This window comes from Diplotaxodon limnothrissa, linkage group LG7 (genome assembly GCF_057381915.1).
Source record: "Diplotaxodon limnothrissa isolate DT_005_m linkage group LG7, D_limnothrissa_male_GT1.1, whole genome shotgun sequence".
NCBI lineage: Eukaryota > Metazoa > Chordata > Actinopteri > Cichliformes > Cichlidae > Diplotaxodon > Diplotaxodon limnothrissa.
The window spans coordinates 31280764-31296949 of NC_140602.1; the positions used below are offsets into that span (position 1 = coordinate 31280764).

General features: G+C 39.8%; 1 protein-coding gene across 2 annotated transcripts in view; it reads left to right on the plus strand.

Moving 5' to 3' along the window:
- sh3glb2b (SH3-domain GRB2-like endophilin B2b) overlaps nucleotides 1-16186 on the plus strand; it is a 59001-nt gene that overhangs the window by 2081 nt on the left and 40734 nt on the right. Inside the window, exons 2-8 of one of the 2 annotated variants that reach the window (XM_085357905.1) lie at nucleotides 2085-2226; nucleotides 6145-6273; nucleotides 6551-6684; nucleotides 8629-8721; nucleotides 10512-10574; nucleotides 15396-15419; nucleotides 15511-15600. In XM_085357905.1, the coding sequence (XP_085214031.1) occupies nucleotides 2085-2226; nucleotides 6145-6273; nucleotides 6551-6684; nucleotides 8629-8721; nucleotides 10512-10574; nucleotides 15396-15419; nucleotides 15511-15600 (675 nt within the window). The remainder of the gene's footprint in view (nucleotides 1-2084; nucleotides 2227-6144; nucleotides 6274-6550; nucleotides 6685-8628; nucleotides 8722-10511; nucleotides 10575-15395; nucleotides 15420-15510; nucleotides 15601-16186) is intronic. The other variant, XM_085357907.1, reaches the window with a different exon arrangement.

Below are 16186 nucleotides of genomic sequence, written 5' to 3' on the forward strand. Positions count from 1 at the left end.
GTACTATTATTTCTAAATACAAAAAATAATCCCACGTTAATTAAAATGCAAAGTAAAGCTTATTTAATAGAAATATTATTTGTTACAACATTACACTACACTGCTGATGTAGGGGGGCGCCACCTAAAATCTTGCCTAGGGCGCCAGATTGGTTAGGGCCGTTTCTGGGTGCTGCGTCTGGGTGCAGATTTTGACACAATGCAACTACAGTACTAGATGTTGTGTTTTAGTGGTGCCAGTGACCAAGCAAAAAACGTAATAAGCAAATTTAAAGACCGTTAGATTAAATTTTGTATTTGGATAAACACTCAAATTTATCCCAGTTTGACTCTTCAAGATTCAAGATTCAAAAGCTTTATTGTCAATACAGCAGTATACACAGTATACAGAAATTCTGTTTCATCCCAAGCCACCCATGGTGCATAAAAGATATAACTCCAAGAGATATAAAACTAGAAATTGCAAAGTGCTGAGTTAATGTATTTTGCATAGTCCTTAAATTGCTCTGCTGTAAAGGATGGGAACGGTTAATTAAATACCCACAAATTAATTAAAACTTGGTGGACCTACGGCTTTTACAGTCCCTAAGGCCCTAAGTGGAGTCCAGTAATCCAGCCCTGAATAAGAGACTGTCCATCGTAGAGCTCCTGAATACCTGCCAGTACTTTTGCCTTTTAAAGAACCGATCTGGCCCATGAAGCTGCTGTCAGTCAGAGCTTCTCCCTGCTGCTTGGTGACAGTGACGGTGAATTCCTCAGCCTGCCTCTGAAGTCCAGCTGGCCGCCGTCGCTGTATGTCAGTCAGATTTGAATGAAAGAAATCATCTGACAGCCCGGCCTGATACCACAGATGGTGATCTTTGGCCTCAGTTATTAGAGAGCAGAACTGGGCCTTCTCATCTTTGATTGCATAAGACATGCTTCAAAGTTCCAGTTAGTGAGAATAAAAACTTATGTGTAAGTTAGAAACTGAGGTTTAAGATAATTTGTCTGGGTCTTAAAATATGATGGGTTTGTTCTGATTATTATAGAATTGCGATCATAAAGATCGAGTAAACGGTGGATGAAGAGCATGAGGACAACTTTAAAAATTAAGATATTTTCACATTGGTTTGTAAAACCTTTGAGATTTTCTGTAATTTCTGTATAAATAAAAACTAAAATGCCATGTGATCCTTTTTTTTTTTTTTTAATGAACATCCTTTTGAAGTAGATGAAGAGAACCTTTGGACTTAGTCAAGGATTACCTTTTAATCTTGGGAATGCCAACCGAACAGTGACAAACTCTATTGATTTGGTGGTTTGTTGGTAGATAATTCATTCTGTTAAGTAAGTAATTCAATCTGTGACTTGTTGATTATGTCGCACTTCTTCTAATATGATCACAGATTAAGCATTATTAGAGATTTTACGATATGTACGCTGTGTTCACTGCATCATTCCATGTTTGGCACTGATCACCACCTGCACTCATGTATATATCATGTATATATCTATCTACTTAGCACTTTTAATTCTTATTCTTATTTTTATTTTCATGTCTATTTAAGCGTAATTTATGACAGTATGTTTGCACTGAAGCACCGCAGCAATTTCCTAATGTTGTAAACCTGCTCAACATTTGGCAATAAAACCCTTTCTGATTCTGATTCTGATATAGTATTCCATAGAAATCTAGGCAATAACTGTTGAGATGTTCACTCAAAGCTCCAAACATCAGCCCCATGCAGTCCCTCTCCACCTACGTGGGCCCGTGGCCCAAACGAGAATGGATTCCACCAAAAAAACAATTGGTGCCAGCAAAGTTGGAATGATGTTGAAGTGGCTATTGGACCCCTACAAAGCTTTTGGCAGATGCAGATCAGAATATTCCCCATGAAGTTACCCCAACTTCTGTAAAAATGCTATGTGATGATCAACTCTCAAAACTGTCAAAATATCAGCTGGTTTTCATAATCCAAACCGGCACTAGAACTGTGTGGTGATGGGCAGTGGATGACCTGGTTTAGATTCATACAGTCGTTGTTCTTCTAGAGCTTGTTTGCCTGTTATCAGTGTCATCTACCTGTGGCTTTTCACTCTTAGTTCACAGAAGAGAAGCTTGGCCAGGCTGAGAAGACTATGTTGGATCCACACTTGGAGAACCTGATCACTCGTGCCGACTCCACCAAGAATTGGACTGAAAAGATCTTAAAACAAACAGAGGTGCTACTGCAGCCCAATCCAAGTAAGTTCTATACATCGCGGAAGTTCCCCTACATATACAGGGAGTGCAGAATTATTAGGCAAATGAGTATTTTGTCCACATCATCCTCTTCATGCATGTTGTCTTACTCCAAGCTGTATAGGCTCTAAAGCCTACTACCAATTAAGCATATTAGGTGATGTGCATCTCTGTAATGAGAAGGGGTGTGGTCTAATGACATCAACACCCTATATCAGGTGTGCATAATTATTAGGCAACGTCCTTTCCTTTGGCAAAATGGGTCAAAAGAAGGACTTGACAGGCTCAGAAAAGTCAAAAATAGTGAGATATCTTGCAGAGGGATGCAGCAGTCTCAAAATTGCAAAGCTTCTGAAGCGTGATCATCGAACAATCAAGCGTTTCATTCAAAATAGTCAACAGGGTCGCAAGAAGCGTGTGGAAAAACCAAGGCGCAAAATAACTGCCCATGAACTGAGAAAAGTCAAGCGTGCAGCTGCCAAGATGCCACTTGCCACCAGTTTGGCCATATTTCAGAGCTGCAACATCACTGGAGTGCCCAAAAGCACAAGGTGTGCAATACTCATACTGGCCAAGGTAAGAAAGGCTGAAAGACGAGCACCACTGAACAAGACACACAAGATGAAACGTCAAGACTGGGCCAAGAAATATCTCAAGACTGGTTTTTCTAAGGTTTTATGGACTGATGAAATGAGAGTGAGTCTTGATGGGCCAGATGGATGGGCCCGTGGCTGGATTGGTAAAGGGCAGAGAGATCCAGTCTGACTCAGACGCCAGCAAGGTGGAGGTGGAGTACTGGTTTGGGCTGGTATCATCAAAGATGAGCTTGTGGGGCCTTTTCGGGTTGAGGATGGAGTCAAGCTCAACTCCCAGTCCTACTGCCAGTTTCTGGAAGACACCTTCTTCAAGCAGTGGTACAGGAAGAAGTCTGCATCCTTCAAGAAAAACATGATTTTCATGCAGGACAATGCTCCATCACACGCGTCCAAGTACTCCACAGCGTGGCTGGCAAGAAAGGGTATAAAAGAAGAAAAACTAATGACATGGCCACCTTGTTCACCTGATCTGAACCCCATTGAGAACCTGTGGTCCATCATCAAATGTGAGATTTACAAGGAGGGAAAACAGTACACCTCTCTGAACAGTGTCTGGGAGGCTGTGGTTGCTGCTGCACGCAATGTTGATGGTGAACAGATCAAAACACTGACAGAATCCATGGATGGCAGGCTTTTGAGTGTCCTTGCAAAGAAAGGTGGCTATATTGGTCATTGATTTGTTTTTCTTTTGTTTTTGAATGTCAGAAATGTATATTTGTGAATGTGGAGATGTTATATTGGTTTCACTGGTAAAAATAAATAATTCAAATGGGTATATATTTGTTTTTTGTTAAGTTTCCTAATAATTATGCACAGTAATAGTCACCTGCACACACAGATATCCCCCTAAAATAGCTAAAACTAAAATCAAACTAAAAACTACTTCCAAAAACATTCAGCTTTGATATTAATGAGTTTTTTGGGTTCATTGAGAACATGGTTGTTGTTCAATAATAAAATGATTCCTCAAAAATACAACTTGCCTAATAATTCTGCACTCCCTGTATAAAGTCGCATCTTCAACTCTGCGCACGGGGTTTAAAGAAGATGTAGTTCTTAAACTTGTTGACAAAAGATCTGTTCATACGTGTTTTGCTAATTGTTGCTCAGTAACATTAAGCTTTGAAACTAAAAGTTAAGGTTTCTACTAAAGAAATTTCCCTGGGAAGCAGAAACCGGTTGAGCTCTATCATTTCCACCAGAAGTTCCCGAATTCCAGCGATAGATTATTTCCCCCTTTCCCCTTTTGTTGAACTGTATATGTAATAAGTCTTTGCTCAGGAGCTAGTATTTTCTGAAGATTGACAACCTTCCCGTGTTAACAACTAATGCTAAGTGGTCATGTATAAAAGCTTTTTAATCTTGCAATTTTTTAATGCTCTACATTTCTGAGAAACCACTACTAAAAGCAGGATTTGTTTTTAGTGTCTGACAGTAATTGAAAATAATTAGCCAGGGGGATTTTGTGTTTGGACTAACAAGAAAGTCGAAGCTTCTGAGGTTGTTAGGTCAGAATTTGAGACAATTTCCCAAATTAATTTTAGTTTAATCAGTTTAACTTGCTGGAGGAACCTTTACCCTGGGGAAGGTTCCTGGACGTTAGTTCCTGGGTGTTTTGGGAACTTTCTCTGGAAATGTGCCTTTTAGAAGCTTCTATAGTTAAACGTGAACATGATTGGGTTTTTGGGAGTAATGCCTAACCTTTGACCTGTGTATTTTGTACCCTCCATGCTTCAGTTGACCACACTGGTAAGTCTTGGCCTTGTTTCCCAGAGTGCTTTGTGTAAAAAGCCTCCTCAGCATTGTGATGTGACTACAGATTATACATACATAGCTGTGGTCAAAAGTTTCCATAAACTCATCATGGGCAGGAATGTCAAAGTAATCTTGGGCTTGAGAGGTGGTGTAGTGGCATAAGGTTGGAAAGCCTCACATTTACTCCTCCAAACACACATATTGTCATTGTGGCCAAATAGCGGTGTTCATTTTAGAGCAGGGGCTTCGTTGTGGGTTGGTACCCTCTCAATCCAAGGTGGTGTAACGCTCTAGATAGTTTATTAAAAGCCCAAAATTACTCTGGTTTTTCATGCACATAAACTTCTGACGACATCTGTAGTCTAGCACATACCACAGACCTACAGTACGGCCCCACATTTTAAGCTTCAGGCACCGTCTGCTGTGCTGTTTAAGGTCTGAACTGGAGCTTGTAGATACAAACAGGTGTTGAATTACTAATGACCTTCTATTCAGGAAGACAGCTGCCAACTTTTGATGGGATACAGCCATTGATACCTTCGTGAGGCCTGGTTGATTCAAATACCATACTCGGGTACAATTGTATGTACTTGTATTTTTATTTCCCATCACACATTATACCAATCAGACCCATCAGATGGTTTGAAGTCATCCTGGAAACTATTTGGAGAAGGGCTGGTTCTTTGATATAATGATTAGCAGGCGATTGAACCATCTGTCTGTCACTGCTTTTCATGGGCCACTTCAACCAATCATGTCACGACAGATATGATGCCACCCACAACATTTATCTGCTGTTATATGCTGTCGTTAAAAACAGGTTGAAGTCTAGATTACAGATCCATTTGTGATCCAGCTGCCATGGAAAGCAAAGGCTATACTTTCATTAGCTGAACGGAACATTGGGCTGCAGCTTTGATCTTGCTGCCAATATTTAATGATCAAAGACGCCGATCCACTCCTACCCCTGGATAGCCCTGTTGGTGGGATTGGTCAGTTGCAATTCTGGTCCCAGAGAAACATAAATGTGATACCATAGGAAGACCACTTATGTGGCAATGTCAGATAAAATATCAGATAGAAGATTATGACACTAGTGGGTTCCCACTAAAAAACGCTTCAAGAGCTGTACACGCCCACCACCGACCCCAACCACCTCCTGCCAGCTCTGATGCAGCTTGAATTATTAATAACCAAGGTTACATCTGTGCATAAGTGAATGTTTTTCAGAACCGCCAACATGTCTGCACTTACTGAAGATTAACTGAAGATTAAGCATCTGCAGTGAACTGGTGTTTACACATAGCGTATCAGAGGAATTTGGAGGAATGTTTCCCCATTTAAAAAAAACTTATTTTAGAAGCAAAGATAACCTTTGGTATTAAGAGTAAACTATGGATAAATTCAAGACAAAAATGACAGCAAATTACCTTTTGTTAAACTCTCTTTGTTCAGAGAGATTAATAACACCTTTCGTACAATTGGACTCTTAAATGTAGGATAATAAACAGTGTGGGATATTCCTTTTAATGTGTTGGTCACAGTTGTCTTTTTATCACCTTGTATCCAGGTGCTCGGATTGAGGAGTTCATCTATGACAAGCTGGACAAGAAGCTTCCCTCCAGGACGACCAACGCGGAGCTGCTGGGTCAGTACATGCTGGACGCCGCCATCGAATTCGGTTCAGACACGCCATACGGTGAGTGGACCTGCAGCTGAAACTGACACTGCTGCAGCTAATGACTCATGAAGCTCTAAATGCTCCTCTGAAGCAGCTCTCTTTCTGTTAGCAGTTAAAGAGCACACCATTTTACAACATTTTCGAGAAAACAAAAAAAAAATGTGGATGTGGATGCTGCTTAAACAGCTAAAACACACTTTAGTCCAAATTGTATTTAAAAACCGATTTGATTGTTTTGTCTCCATCAAACCTGTGGTTTGAACCTGAGTGTGCTGCTGTGCTGTTGTAACTGTAGGCAAGACCCTGATCACAGTAGCGGAATACCAGAAGAGGCTCGGAGGAGCCGAGCGCGAGTTCCTCCACACTTCAGCCGTCACTTTCCTCTCACCTCTGCGCAACTTCCTGGAGGGAGACTGGAGGACCATATCAGTGAGTGTGTAGTATGAAAATATGGTAGTATATGTAAATACGGACGTGCTGATACAAAATAGGAATGAAGTCTTTGCAGCTGTAAGCATCCTTATTACATCCTTTAGGAAAGCAAAAGAGAAAGTGCCGTCCCAGAATTCACAGCATCATTAAAAACAACAGTGATGTGTCGGTCGCGAATGAAACTGCTCTTAGAGCCGGCTCTTTGAAGTGAATGACGCGAGCCGTGGGTTGTTTGTTTTTTTTTTTCTTTCTCTCAGCCTCTCTCTCGCACTTTTTTCCGCTTCACTCTGCACGCGAGCCTTGTGCTTGCGCTGGGCAGAGGGGGGAGGGGCGGTAATTACACTCACAGTAGCACAGGAACAGAGCGGGAGGGAGAGAGAGAGAGAGAGAAAGAGAGCCAGGGACAACAACGTCACATTAGAAAGGTATAGTAATCATCCACAACTATATTCAGTTGCGGATGATAAAGGATTCAGAAAGTTTATTCATGCAGGCCCATATGACAGAGAATATGCATCTTCTTTTTATTTTCATATTTTAATTTATATTTAATTGTGTTGTGGTTTGCAGTGTTTTGTGTTGTTTCAGTTTAAATTTGTAAAAGGAAAAAGCTGAAAATTTAAATAGTTAAAAGTTGAAATGTGAATAGTTGGTTTTTGTATTATATGATTTATTTATTACATTTTATGTGGAGTGAATAAATAAAAGTATATTTACGGTGGCCCGTACAGACAAAACACGTACAAAACACAACAGAAGGATGCTGGGCGCAGTGTTGAGCTTTTGTTACCTGGTGGCTACACAAGCCAGGAAGTACCAACGACCGGATTTGGTGTGTGGTAGTAACATGTAAATGAACATTTTTTTATTCTATTTTTTGTATATATATGAGTGCTTGTGTATAAATACACAAACCATACACATATGCTTTCAATTGTGTTATTTAAGTGATCTAGGTAGCTCTGTTTAGGAAGTTCAGTTAACTCTAGGAATGTGTTTTGGAGTTTGCGTGTGCCTTGTCTCTAGGGGCCACCGTATATATTTATATATAAATAAAACCACGTTTTTTTAGATTAGTAATTCCTTTTGTGCATAATTTCATATTGTTGTTAATAATAAATTAGTGAAAGCAACAAAACAACCTGAAGAGCCGGTTGGGAGTCGAAAGAGCCGGCTCTCTAAAAAGAGCCGGAAATCCCATCACTAAAAAACAAACAGTCAACATGGCTGTGTGGTGAATATCATGAAAATGTTCATTAATAGTGTGTTTTTCATTTAATGCCATAACCTGCTGATATGTTTGAACCTTTAAAACCGCAGCTGAACTCTGACCTTTACACAGCTGCAATAACAGATGAGTAGGTTTCAGTGACAGCGTTGGCATGCATGATGATCTCAAGCATACCTGAAGTGAGAATTTGGACAAAGTTAAACTACTGACAAAGTTTAACTTGTAATTTGCACTTATTGGAAATCTCAGCAAGTCTCAAAATGTTAAAAATCGCAGTAATATCATATTGTGATTTGTGATAATATCGTATCGTATTGAGAGCAGTCAGGCTCTCTGAGCAGCAAACCTCTCCTTTCCTCTGTCCTGACCAGTTCTTCTTCACATTTTTCCCTAACCTCATGACTTTTTCCACAAAAAAAGAGTGACTGGGAAAGGGAAAGTGGGAAAGGAAAGCAATACATAGGAAAAAGTGCTTACCAAAATAAAGCGGGAAGCTGAAAGAAAGAAGAAAATGTTCCTAACGCAAAGATAAAGAAGGGAAAGAATATCAGTAAAAATAAAATGGTGATCAAAACACAAATCCTGAACTCAGAGTCAGAGTGATGTACTCGCTGCTGGAGGTCTTCAGGGTGATGATGTGTTGCACAGGTTTGCTGCAGGTTTGATCCTCGCGGTTGTTCCTGAATGAATCATTTTTCTTCCTCGTGCAGAAAGAGAGGCGGCTGCTGGAGAATCGCCGGCTGGATCTGGACATTTGTAAGGCACGCCTGAAAAAAGCCAAGCTGGCAGAAGCCAAAGCGGCGGTGAGATCAAATTTCAACAGTTCTTCTTCTACCCTAAGATCAGAAACCATCAGAGCACAGCCAGACTCAGACAGCTTTAAGTGAAGTCAGTCAGGTGCTCATTTTGTTCTTGTTTTGGTCACATGTTCAGAGTGCATGTGTGCAGATTCACCTCTGACATGTTGGAGAGCTTACTGGCTGGCTGCGCTGCTTGTCGCATGTTTGTCAGATTCATGAAGGAAAAGTTCCTAACGCTTCTTTATGCACCAACTCTGCATGGAAATATTACAAACAGTCTTTTGGTTTAGTCTTTAAAAACTCCAACAGATGCAGTGGACGCCTCGTTAGCAGACGGGTTGATGGCTGCTCTGTTAACACTCGTAGAGCAGCAGATGTCTCAGCCATGACCGGATTATCAGAACTAAAGTCCAGTTCAGTGATCACTGGGAGCCTTCAGAGTTCATCTGTTCACCATCGCATTGATTTTAAAGTGATTTAATCTAACACAGCTACCTCAGATTATCCTATGCATGCAGGAATGTAAGAAAACAAACACGGTAAACCTGATATTAGTTGATGCTGGTGAGCTATCTCAGACGCCTGTGGTACCAACAACTCTGAATCAGGAACAGCAGGGGGCGCCCGTGTCACAAAACAAAACATCAGTACCGGTTTACTCCGATCAAATGAGCCCTTCAGTAGTAGATTTATGACAGGGATTAATAATCTTTTACATCACAAGAGACATTTTATGGGGATTTTTGATCCTCAAAAATCTTAATGGGGCCACAAAACATATTTAAGCTTAAAAATGGAAGGTCCAATCAATCCAATCAATGTCATTGATGTTAGTAATTCAGATATTTTAACACAAGATACTTTAAGTTCAATTTTATTTCTACAGCATATTTAAAAGCAACAAAGTTGATGGAAGTTCTTTACAAGTTAGTTTAAAACAAACAAGAAAAGACCATAGACCAATAAATAAATATTATAAAGTAAGTCGTGAAAACAAACAATAAATTTAACTTACAACAAGCTAAAAAAAGACACTACAAGATAAAAAAGAAAAAGCCAGATGGGACTCAACGTGAAACTTAATTTAAAGCAAAGGTAAACGAAGTGAGTTTGAAGACAGGATTTAAAAGAATCTCCAGCACAAATATGGAGTTTCAGGTTATTCCAGAGTCTCAGGGCTTCAACTCGAGACCTCAGCAGTCAGAGGAACTTTAGCTGCTTTAAATCTAGAAACCTGAACAGAGGTAGATTCGGTGTAAACCTGCTAAAACCGCAGTGATGTGATCATGTTTCTAACACCTGTTAAAAGATGAGCAGCAGTATTTTGGACAAACTACAGATGAGTTTTCAAGACACACCTGTAGAGAATTACAGGCATGAATGAGGTTTTTCATGGAGGACGATAGGATTTCTAAAATTATAGAAGCTGAAAAACTTCTATTTCCAATAAAACACAAAATTTTTAAAGTGGAAGAAAAATCTACCAGCATGATCAGACCTTCCTCTGTTTGTGAAAAAAAAATCAAATCAAAAGTGTCCTTTTAGTAAACTTTAAAAAATAAAACCACACAGCAGCTTTAAAAGGAGATAAATTATTCACTGTGACGTCTCTTTGGGGTCAGCAGGAGTCACAGGTTAAATGCTGTGGATGCTTCCAGCTTCAGGCTCAATGATCCGCTCTCGTTGTGGTTGCTTTGTGCTTCCTGCTAACATGTTTTTCTTTGTCTGCTCACGGTTTGTAACTGCATGACAACCTGTGTTTGTTTCCTCCTCCTTGCTCTCCTTTGCTGTAGGCTACACCTGATTTTCAGGAGACTCGGCCTCGAAATTATGTTCTTTCTGCCAGTGCATCAGCGGTAAGAGAAACGAGCAGCACCGCAGAGCTCATGGCTCACATGACAATCAAGAAACTGCATTTTTAACATGTCATATGCAAACAACTCCATAAGAAGCTAACAGCAGCATCTTTAAGTCTGACTGGCAGCTGAAGCTGTTAACACAGGCTTGTTTAACAACCGGGTTTCCATTTACCATCAACCTGTTTATGTATTTTCTTTGGTTTTACTTATTATCAAAAATTTAGTTTTTCTTTCTTTTTATATTAAAATATACTAATTTCATGGCAATCACAAATGAACAAAGTGAACCGGAAGTGAGGACAGTGGGGGAAAAACAGCCGTATGATTTTTCTAAAAAAAAAAACCCAAAATGCAACAATTTCTGCATATGTTGGAAATATATGAAAATGGATTTTTAATTGTATTTTTATTTATTTTCTTTTTGAGAAAGCAACCTCACTAGTCAAATAAACAAAAATAGCCTGAGGTGAGGAAAGTGAGCCGTCATTAAAAAAAGAGCCATTCTGTCACATTAAATATGAATTTATAATTAATGACTCATCAGGTTACACAAAGGTTATATTGACAAACAGAAAAAAGCCAAATGAAATCAATTGTATCCATAATGTAGGTGCAGAAACGTAAAAGTCTGATTTACTCTCTTAGTTTTAAATTATTATTATTATTATTATCATTATTGTTATTAATGATAATGATAATAACAACAATGAAACAAGCCTTGTTCTGATGGAGGTTTCTTCCTATTAAAAGGGAGTTTTTCCTTCCCACTCTCGCCAAAGTGTTGCTCATGGTGGGTGATCTGATTGTTGGGGTTTCTCCGTATTAATGTGTCTTTAATTTACAGTGTAAAGAACGTCGAGGCCGCTGTTATTGTGGTGAAATAAAACGGAAATGAACTATCACTCCCCTGATACTAGTACTGCTACTGTTATTAGTGCTGCTACTGCTTCTGCTACCAGTCTTGCTATCAATATGATTTCAGCTACTGTAAAATAGAATTTCCCAATAATGGGCAGAAATACTATTTATTATTCTTTTTTATTATTATTATTTATGTATTCTTTTTTTTTTTTTGCTTGCTTGAGAAAAGGAAACCCAATAAGCTAAAGGTTTTGTGTTTCACTGCTTCAGTTTTTTTTAATGGTTCTCAGATGTATTAAAAAACTGTTCAAATCAAAATGTAGTTTTGCCACAGCTGTATTAGCGAACACTGCAGGCTGCTGCTGTCACTAACAATTTGCTGCTTAAATGAAAGTTAAATAAACAGAAAAGGGTAAAAAAATCTAATTTCATTACCAGGATCTCAGATTTTTAATCTGAGCAGCATTTTTCTGCAAATCGCACTCAAAAAGTTTTTTTTTTTTTTAGACTGAAACGCACACGTGACAGCTTTTTAACCCAGTGAGATCCTGACCTGTTGTTTTTAGAGGACAACACAAGAGTTTATTTCTTTACTTCTGCTGGAACGTTTATAATTTCAAAGAAAGCTCAGGGATGAACAATAGGAAGGTATAAAAATGAAAACACAACACAGCATGTAATCTAAACCTGGCCGTGTCTTCTCAGAAGAAAAGCTGTTTACAGAAGTCTGTGAGCACAGATGAGGAACACAAAGATCTGAAAGTGAGATTTGTTTTATCTCAGCTGAACCCATCAGGGCTCTGGAGTTTACACTTCACTGGCTCCTTTATTTTGTGCTAACACCTAGAAAATAAAAAGTTGTCAGATTGCAGATTTCACAGCATGAGTGATCTTTCAGGGCTGTGTTTTGAATGTTTAGTCAAGCATGTCGTGTTAGCCATGAGATAACCGTGTTTGTGCATGACGTGTTACAGATGACACAAGCATGTTTGAGCATGGTTATTATTGTTTAGTTTTGGCTCTGATGCTTTTTAAATGAGGCCTTGTTGAAGTTTATTGTATGTCCATGTGAAATAAAACAAAAACGGCAGCTTCAGCTCAAACAGAAACACCGCTCAGCAGAACCTGGAAGAAGCATGGACTTTTATTTTGAAAAATCACTGTAATTCATTGGAGTCATAAGTTCTTAATTATTTTTATGATCAAATCACATTCCCTGATAAATACAGTCCCTGGGATCCTTGTCACTTTATATTCAACTATCTTGTATTTGTAACCTGCCTGATTTTTATGGCTTCACTTACGATCGTGGCTCAAGAGTTGGGAGTTCGCCTTGTAATCGGAAGGTTGCCGGTTCGAGCCCCGGCTTGGACAGTCTTGGTTGTTGTGTCCTTGGGCAAGACACTTCACCCGTTGCCTACTGGTGGTGGTCAGAGGGCCCGGTGGCGCCAGTGTCCGGCAGCCTCGCCTCTGTCAGTGCGCCCCAGGGTGGCTGTGGCTACAATGTAGCTTGCCATCACCACTGGGTGGATGACTGGATATGTAAAGTGCTTTGGGTCCTTAGGGACTAGTGAAGCGCTATACAAATACAGGCCATTTACCATTTATTTTACCATAAAATTAAAATATCCTTAAAGAGCCTCTGTGCAAAGCCTCAGTTCATGCTCAGTCTGAAACAAGCCTTTTTAGCTCCTCCCCCTTTCAGAGGGCTTTCTTCTGATTTAAGCAGAAGTGGTTGGAGCTTCAAATACCTGGTTTAGAGTCGACTGAAACCTGAGGTTATACCTTCATGTTGTTATTTATTGGCCGTGTTTAATATTAGTGCTGGAAATGTATGTGACAGGAAATAATCTGTTATGTTATTTCAGACAGTTACAGTGTTTATGCAGCGTATGATTTTTTATTTATTTTTGATTTTTTGACCCCCTCTGTGGTTTCATTAAACCAGCTGCAGAGCGGCTGGGAGAGCTGGGACGTGGAGCCCGACCCGGTCGTGTCAGAGCAGAGGAAGGTTGGACACGTGGAGAGACTAGAAGTCCCGTGTTTGTTTAGTAGTTTGGGTAGAAAAGACATGTTTTTTAGGGTGTTTCATGGTTATTTCCCCCCCTGTTTAGAATTCATAGTTGTTTTGTTCCCTCCCTTTGTTATTTTTAGAGCGCACAGAACACAGAGATAAACTAGGCATCGGTTAGGACACTCTCAGAAGATCAGATTTTAGGAAATTCACTGATTACTTTTGCAGATTGAATCAGCAAACTAGACCAAAGAGATGTCACACAGTTTCCACTGGAGACTTTTCTGGTAAATTTGGGAAATAAATTAACTTTATAAAAATCTGTGAAGCTGGAGAAATGCAATAAATTGTATTCTTTGTGTGACACAAGATAGGAAGGACCGTACCTTTTATTCACAAAAAGAGCCTCAAGGTTACCGTTTCATTCATCCCAAATGGACAGGGGAATTTTTTATTTTAATGTTAATAACATTATAACAGACATGCAGTGTTTTAAAAAAAAATATATCATAGCCTCTTTAAATTTTTCACATTCAGACCAACACGTTGTTCAAAATGTTTTACAAATAAAAATCTGTGTGGCCTGCGTATGTATTCAGGCCCCTTTACTCTAACAGCCCTAAATAAAAGAGGTCGTCTAATAAATAAACAGAGTCCAGAGTATGTCCTTTAATCTCAGTCTAAATACAGAACACGGTTCTGTGACAGCCTCAGAGGAACATTAGAGAACAAACTGCATCGTGAAGACCAAAGAACTCACAATTTTTCACATAAACTAGTATAAACCTGCACACAGGGATACACATCTACATTTAGGATGGTTAAACATGAAGTATCTGTCCATAAAGTCTTTTCAAAGCGAAAGATGCTCCCTCCCTGCTACAATACTGCATGTTTACCACCGGGGGGCGCAGCTCCACACTAGTTCCTCCAGTCTTCAGCATCTGCAGAATGCAGAGTAAAGGTCATGTGAAGTTCAGCAGCAGCTGCAAGAGGCGCGTCATCGCTGTGTTTACAGTGCATTTGAGGTCATGCTTTCCCTTTACTCAGCATCTCCTGTAACTCAGGTTCACTCAATGAAATGATGCGTTTGAGTCTTAATTATAAACATTAGCACAGTTTATATCGCATGCTGTCGTCATAGCCCGGGTAGAAGGGCATGAATTTGGGATCATTTCACAGGGAGACCAGATCCCAACGAACCAAAAAGTGTTTGTAAAGCAAAGTGTGTAAAGGTCGCTAATGCAGGGTTTGGCATTACTAACACAAACAAAAAACTGCTTTTATTTGATTTAAATGTTTCCTTTCTGTAGTGGAATTGTTCAGCAGCGGGGTTTCCCCTGTGATTTCTGCTTTCAATGCAAACAACAAAAAGCAATTTGTTGTTTCTCATTTGGAAGGTGACTCACACGATTTTATCCTTTCCCTTTGTAATCCATCTCACTTCTCCCACAGCACAGGATAACCCCACCCACCAGTCTTATTTACAAACGGAGATTCCTGCCTTGGCATCTTTTTATAGCTCTGTGTGCTGGATGATGAAACTTGAGCATTATTTTCCAACATGGGAACATTTAAAACCTGCAAAAATCCTCAGAGTCCCACTGCGTCTCGCTAAGTAACTGAAATAAATTTTTGTTTTGGTATGTAATGCAATGTAATGCAGGCTCGACCCCAAGTAAAAGATGGGATGTTCTGAGAAGATAGAAGTTAAAGTTAAGTGGGCTAAATAAACTTAATTAAAGTATACTTTTCTTCCATAGTTTGTGCCTAAAAATTGCCAATAAAAATTACTTTAAATCCACCTTAAATCTACCCTGATGGCTGCTTTCCCCCTTCCCTGTGTGAAACTAAAGCCCTAATGTAGATTTAGTTGTGTCTACCAAGATAATCTGCTCTTCCTGACTTTTTCTTTCTTTCTGTCCTTGCCACACTCGTCTCAGCTGCTCAGTGAGGAAGTGGACAAAGTGAGTACCGTCACCAGCAGGAAGCGCTCTCTAGATTTAAAGCATGACTCATGTTGTCAGCTTCCTTCCTTCCTCTCGTCTTGTTTTCCAGGCAGAACACGAGCTTCGCGTAGCCCAGACGGAGTTCGATCGCCAGGCTGAGGTCACCAGGCTGCTGCTTGAAGGCATCAGCAGCACACATGTGAGTCACCGCAGGCCAGTCACCCCACTGGGCTCCTGTTAAAGGCCTGGCGGTGTAAATCACTTCAATGTTTTTGTCAAAATATTGCAGATGAACACATGGGAACCAAATCATGTTATTCTCACGGTGATCTTAAATTGGTTTTAAATAAGCTTGAAATGAAATGCATGAAGGCAGACAGCTTTTAGGTGCCAGATAAAGCTTTGTTGATGTTTACACATGTTTACACATCAACGAAGCTGGCAGGCTTTAGAAAACTTTTGAACTGTCTGGATTTTTATCCAGTCGATGGTGCTGAGAAACTTTTATGTGAGCCCACCCTTCAGGCGGAGAGGTTTGTGTGGGAGTTTGGGAGCATTTCAGTGGCCTGACGTCATCTTTGTGTCTGTGTGTTTATATTGTAATATATGTGTTTATTTTTAATAAAAGTACACACACACACACACACACACACACACACACACACACACACACACACACACACACACACACACACACACTTGTTTTCATATCTTGGTGTGGACATCTAATTGACATAATGCTTTCTCTAGCCACTTACCCTAACCCTTAGCATAAACCTGATCAT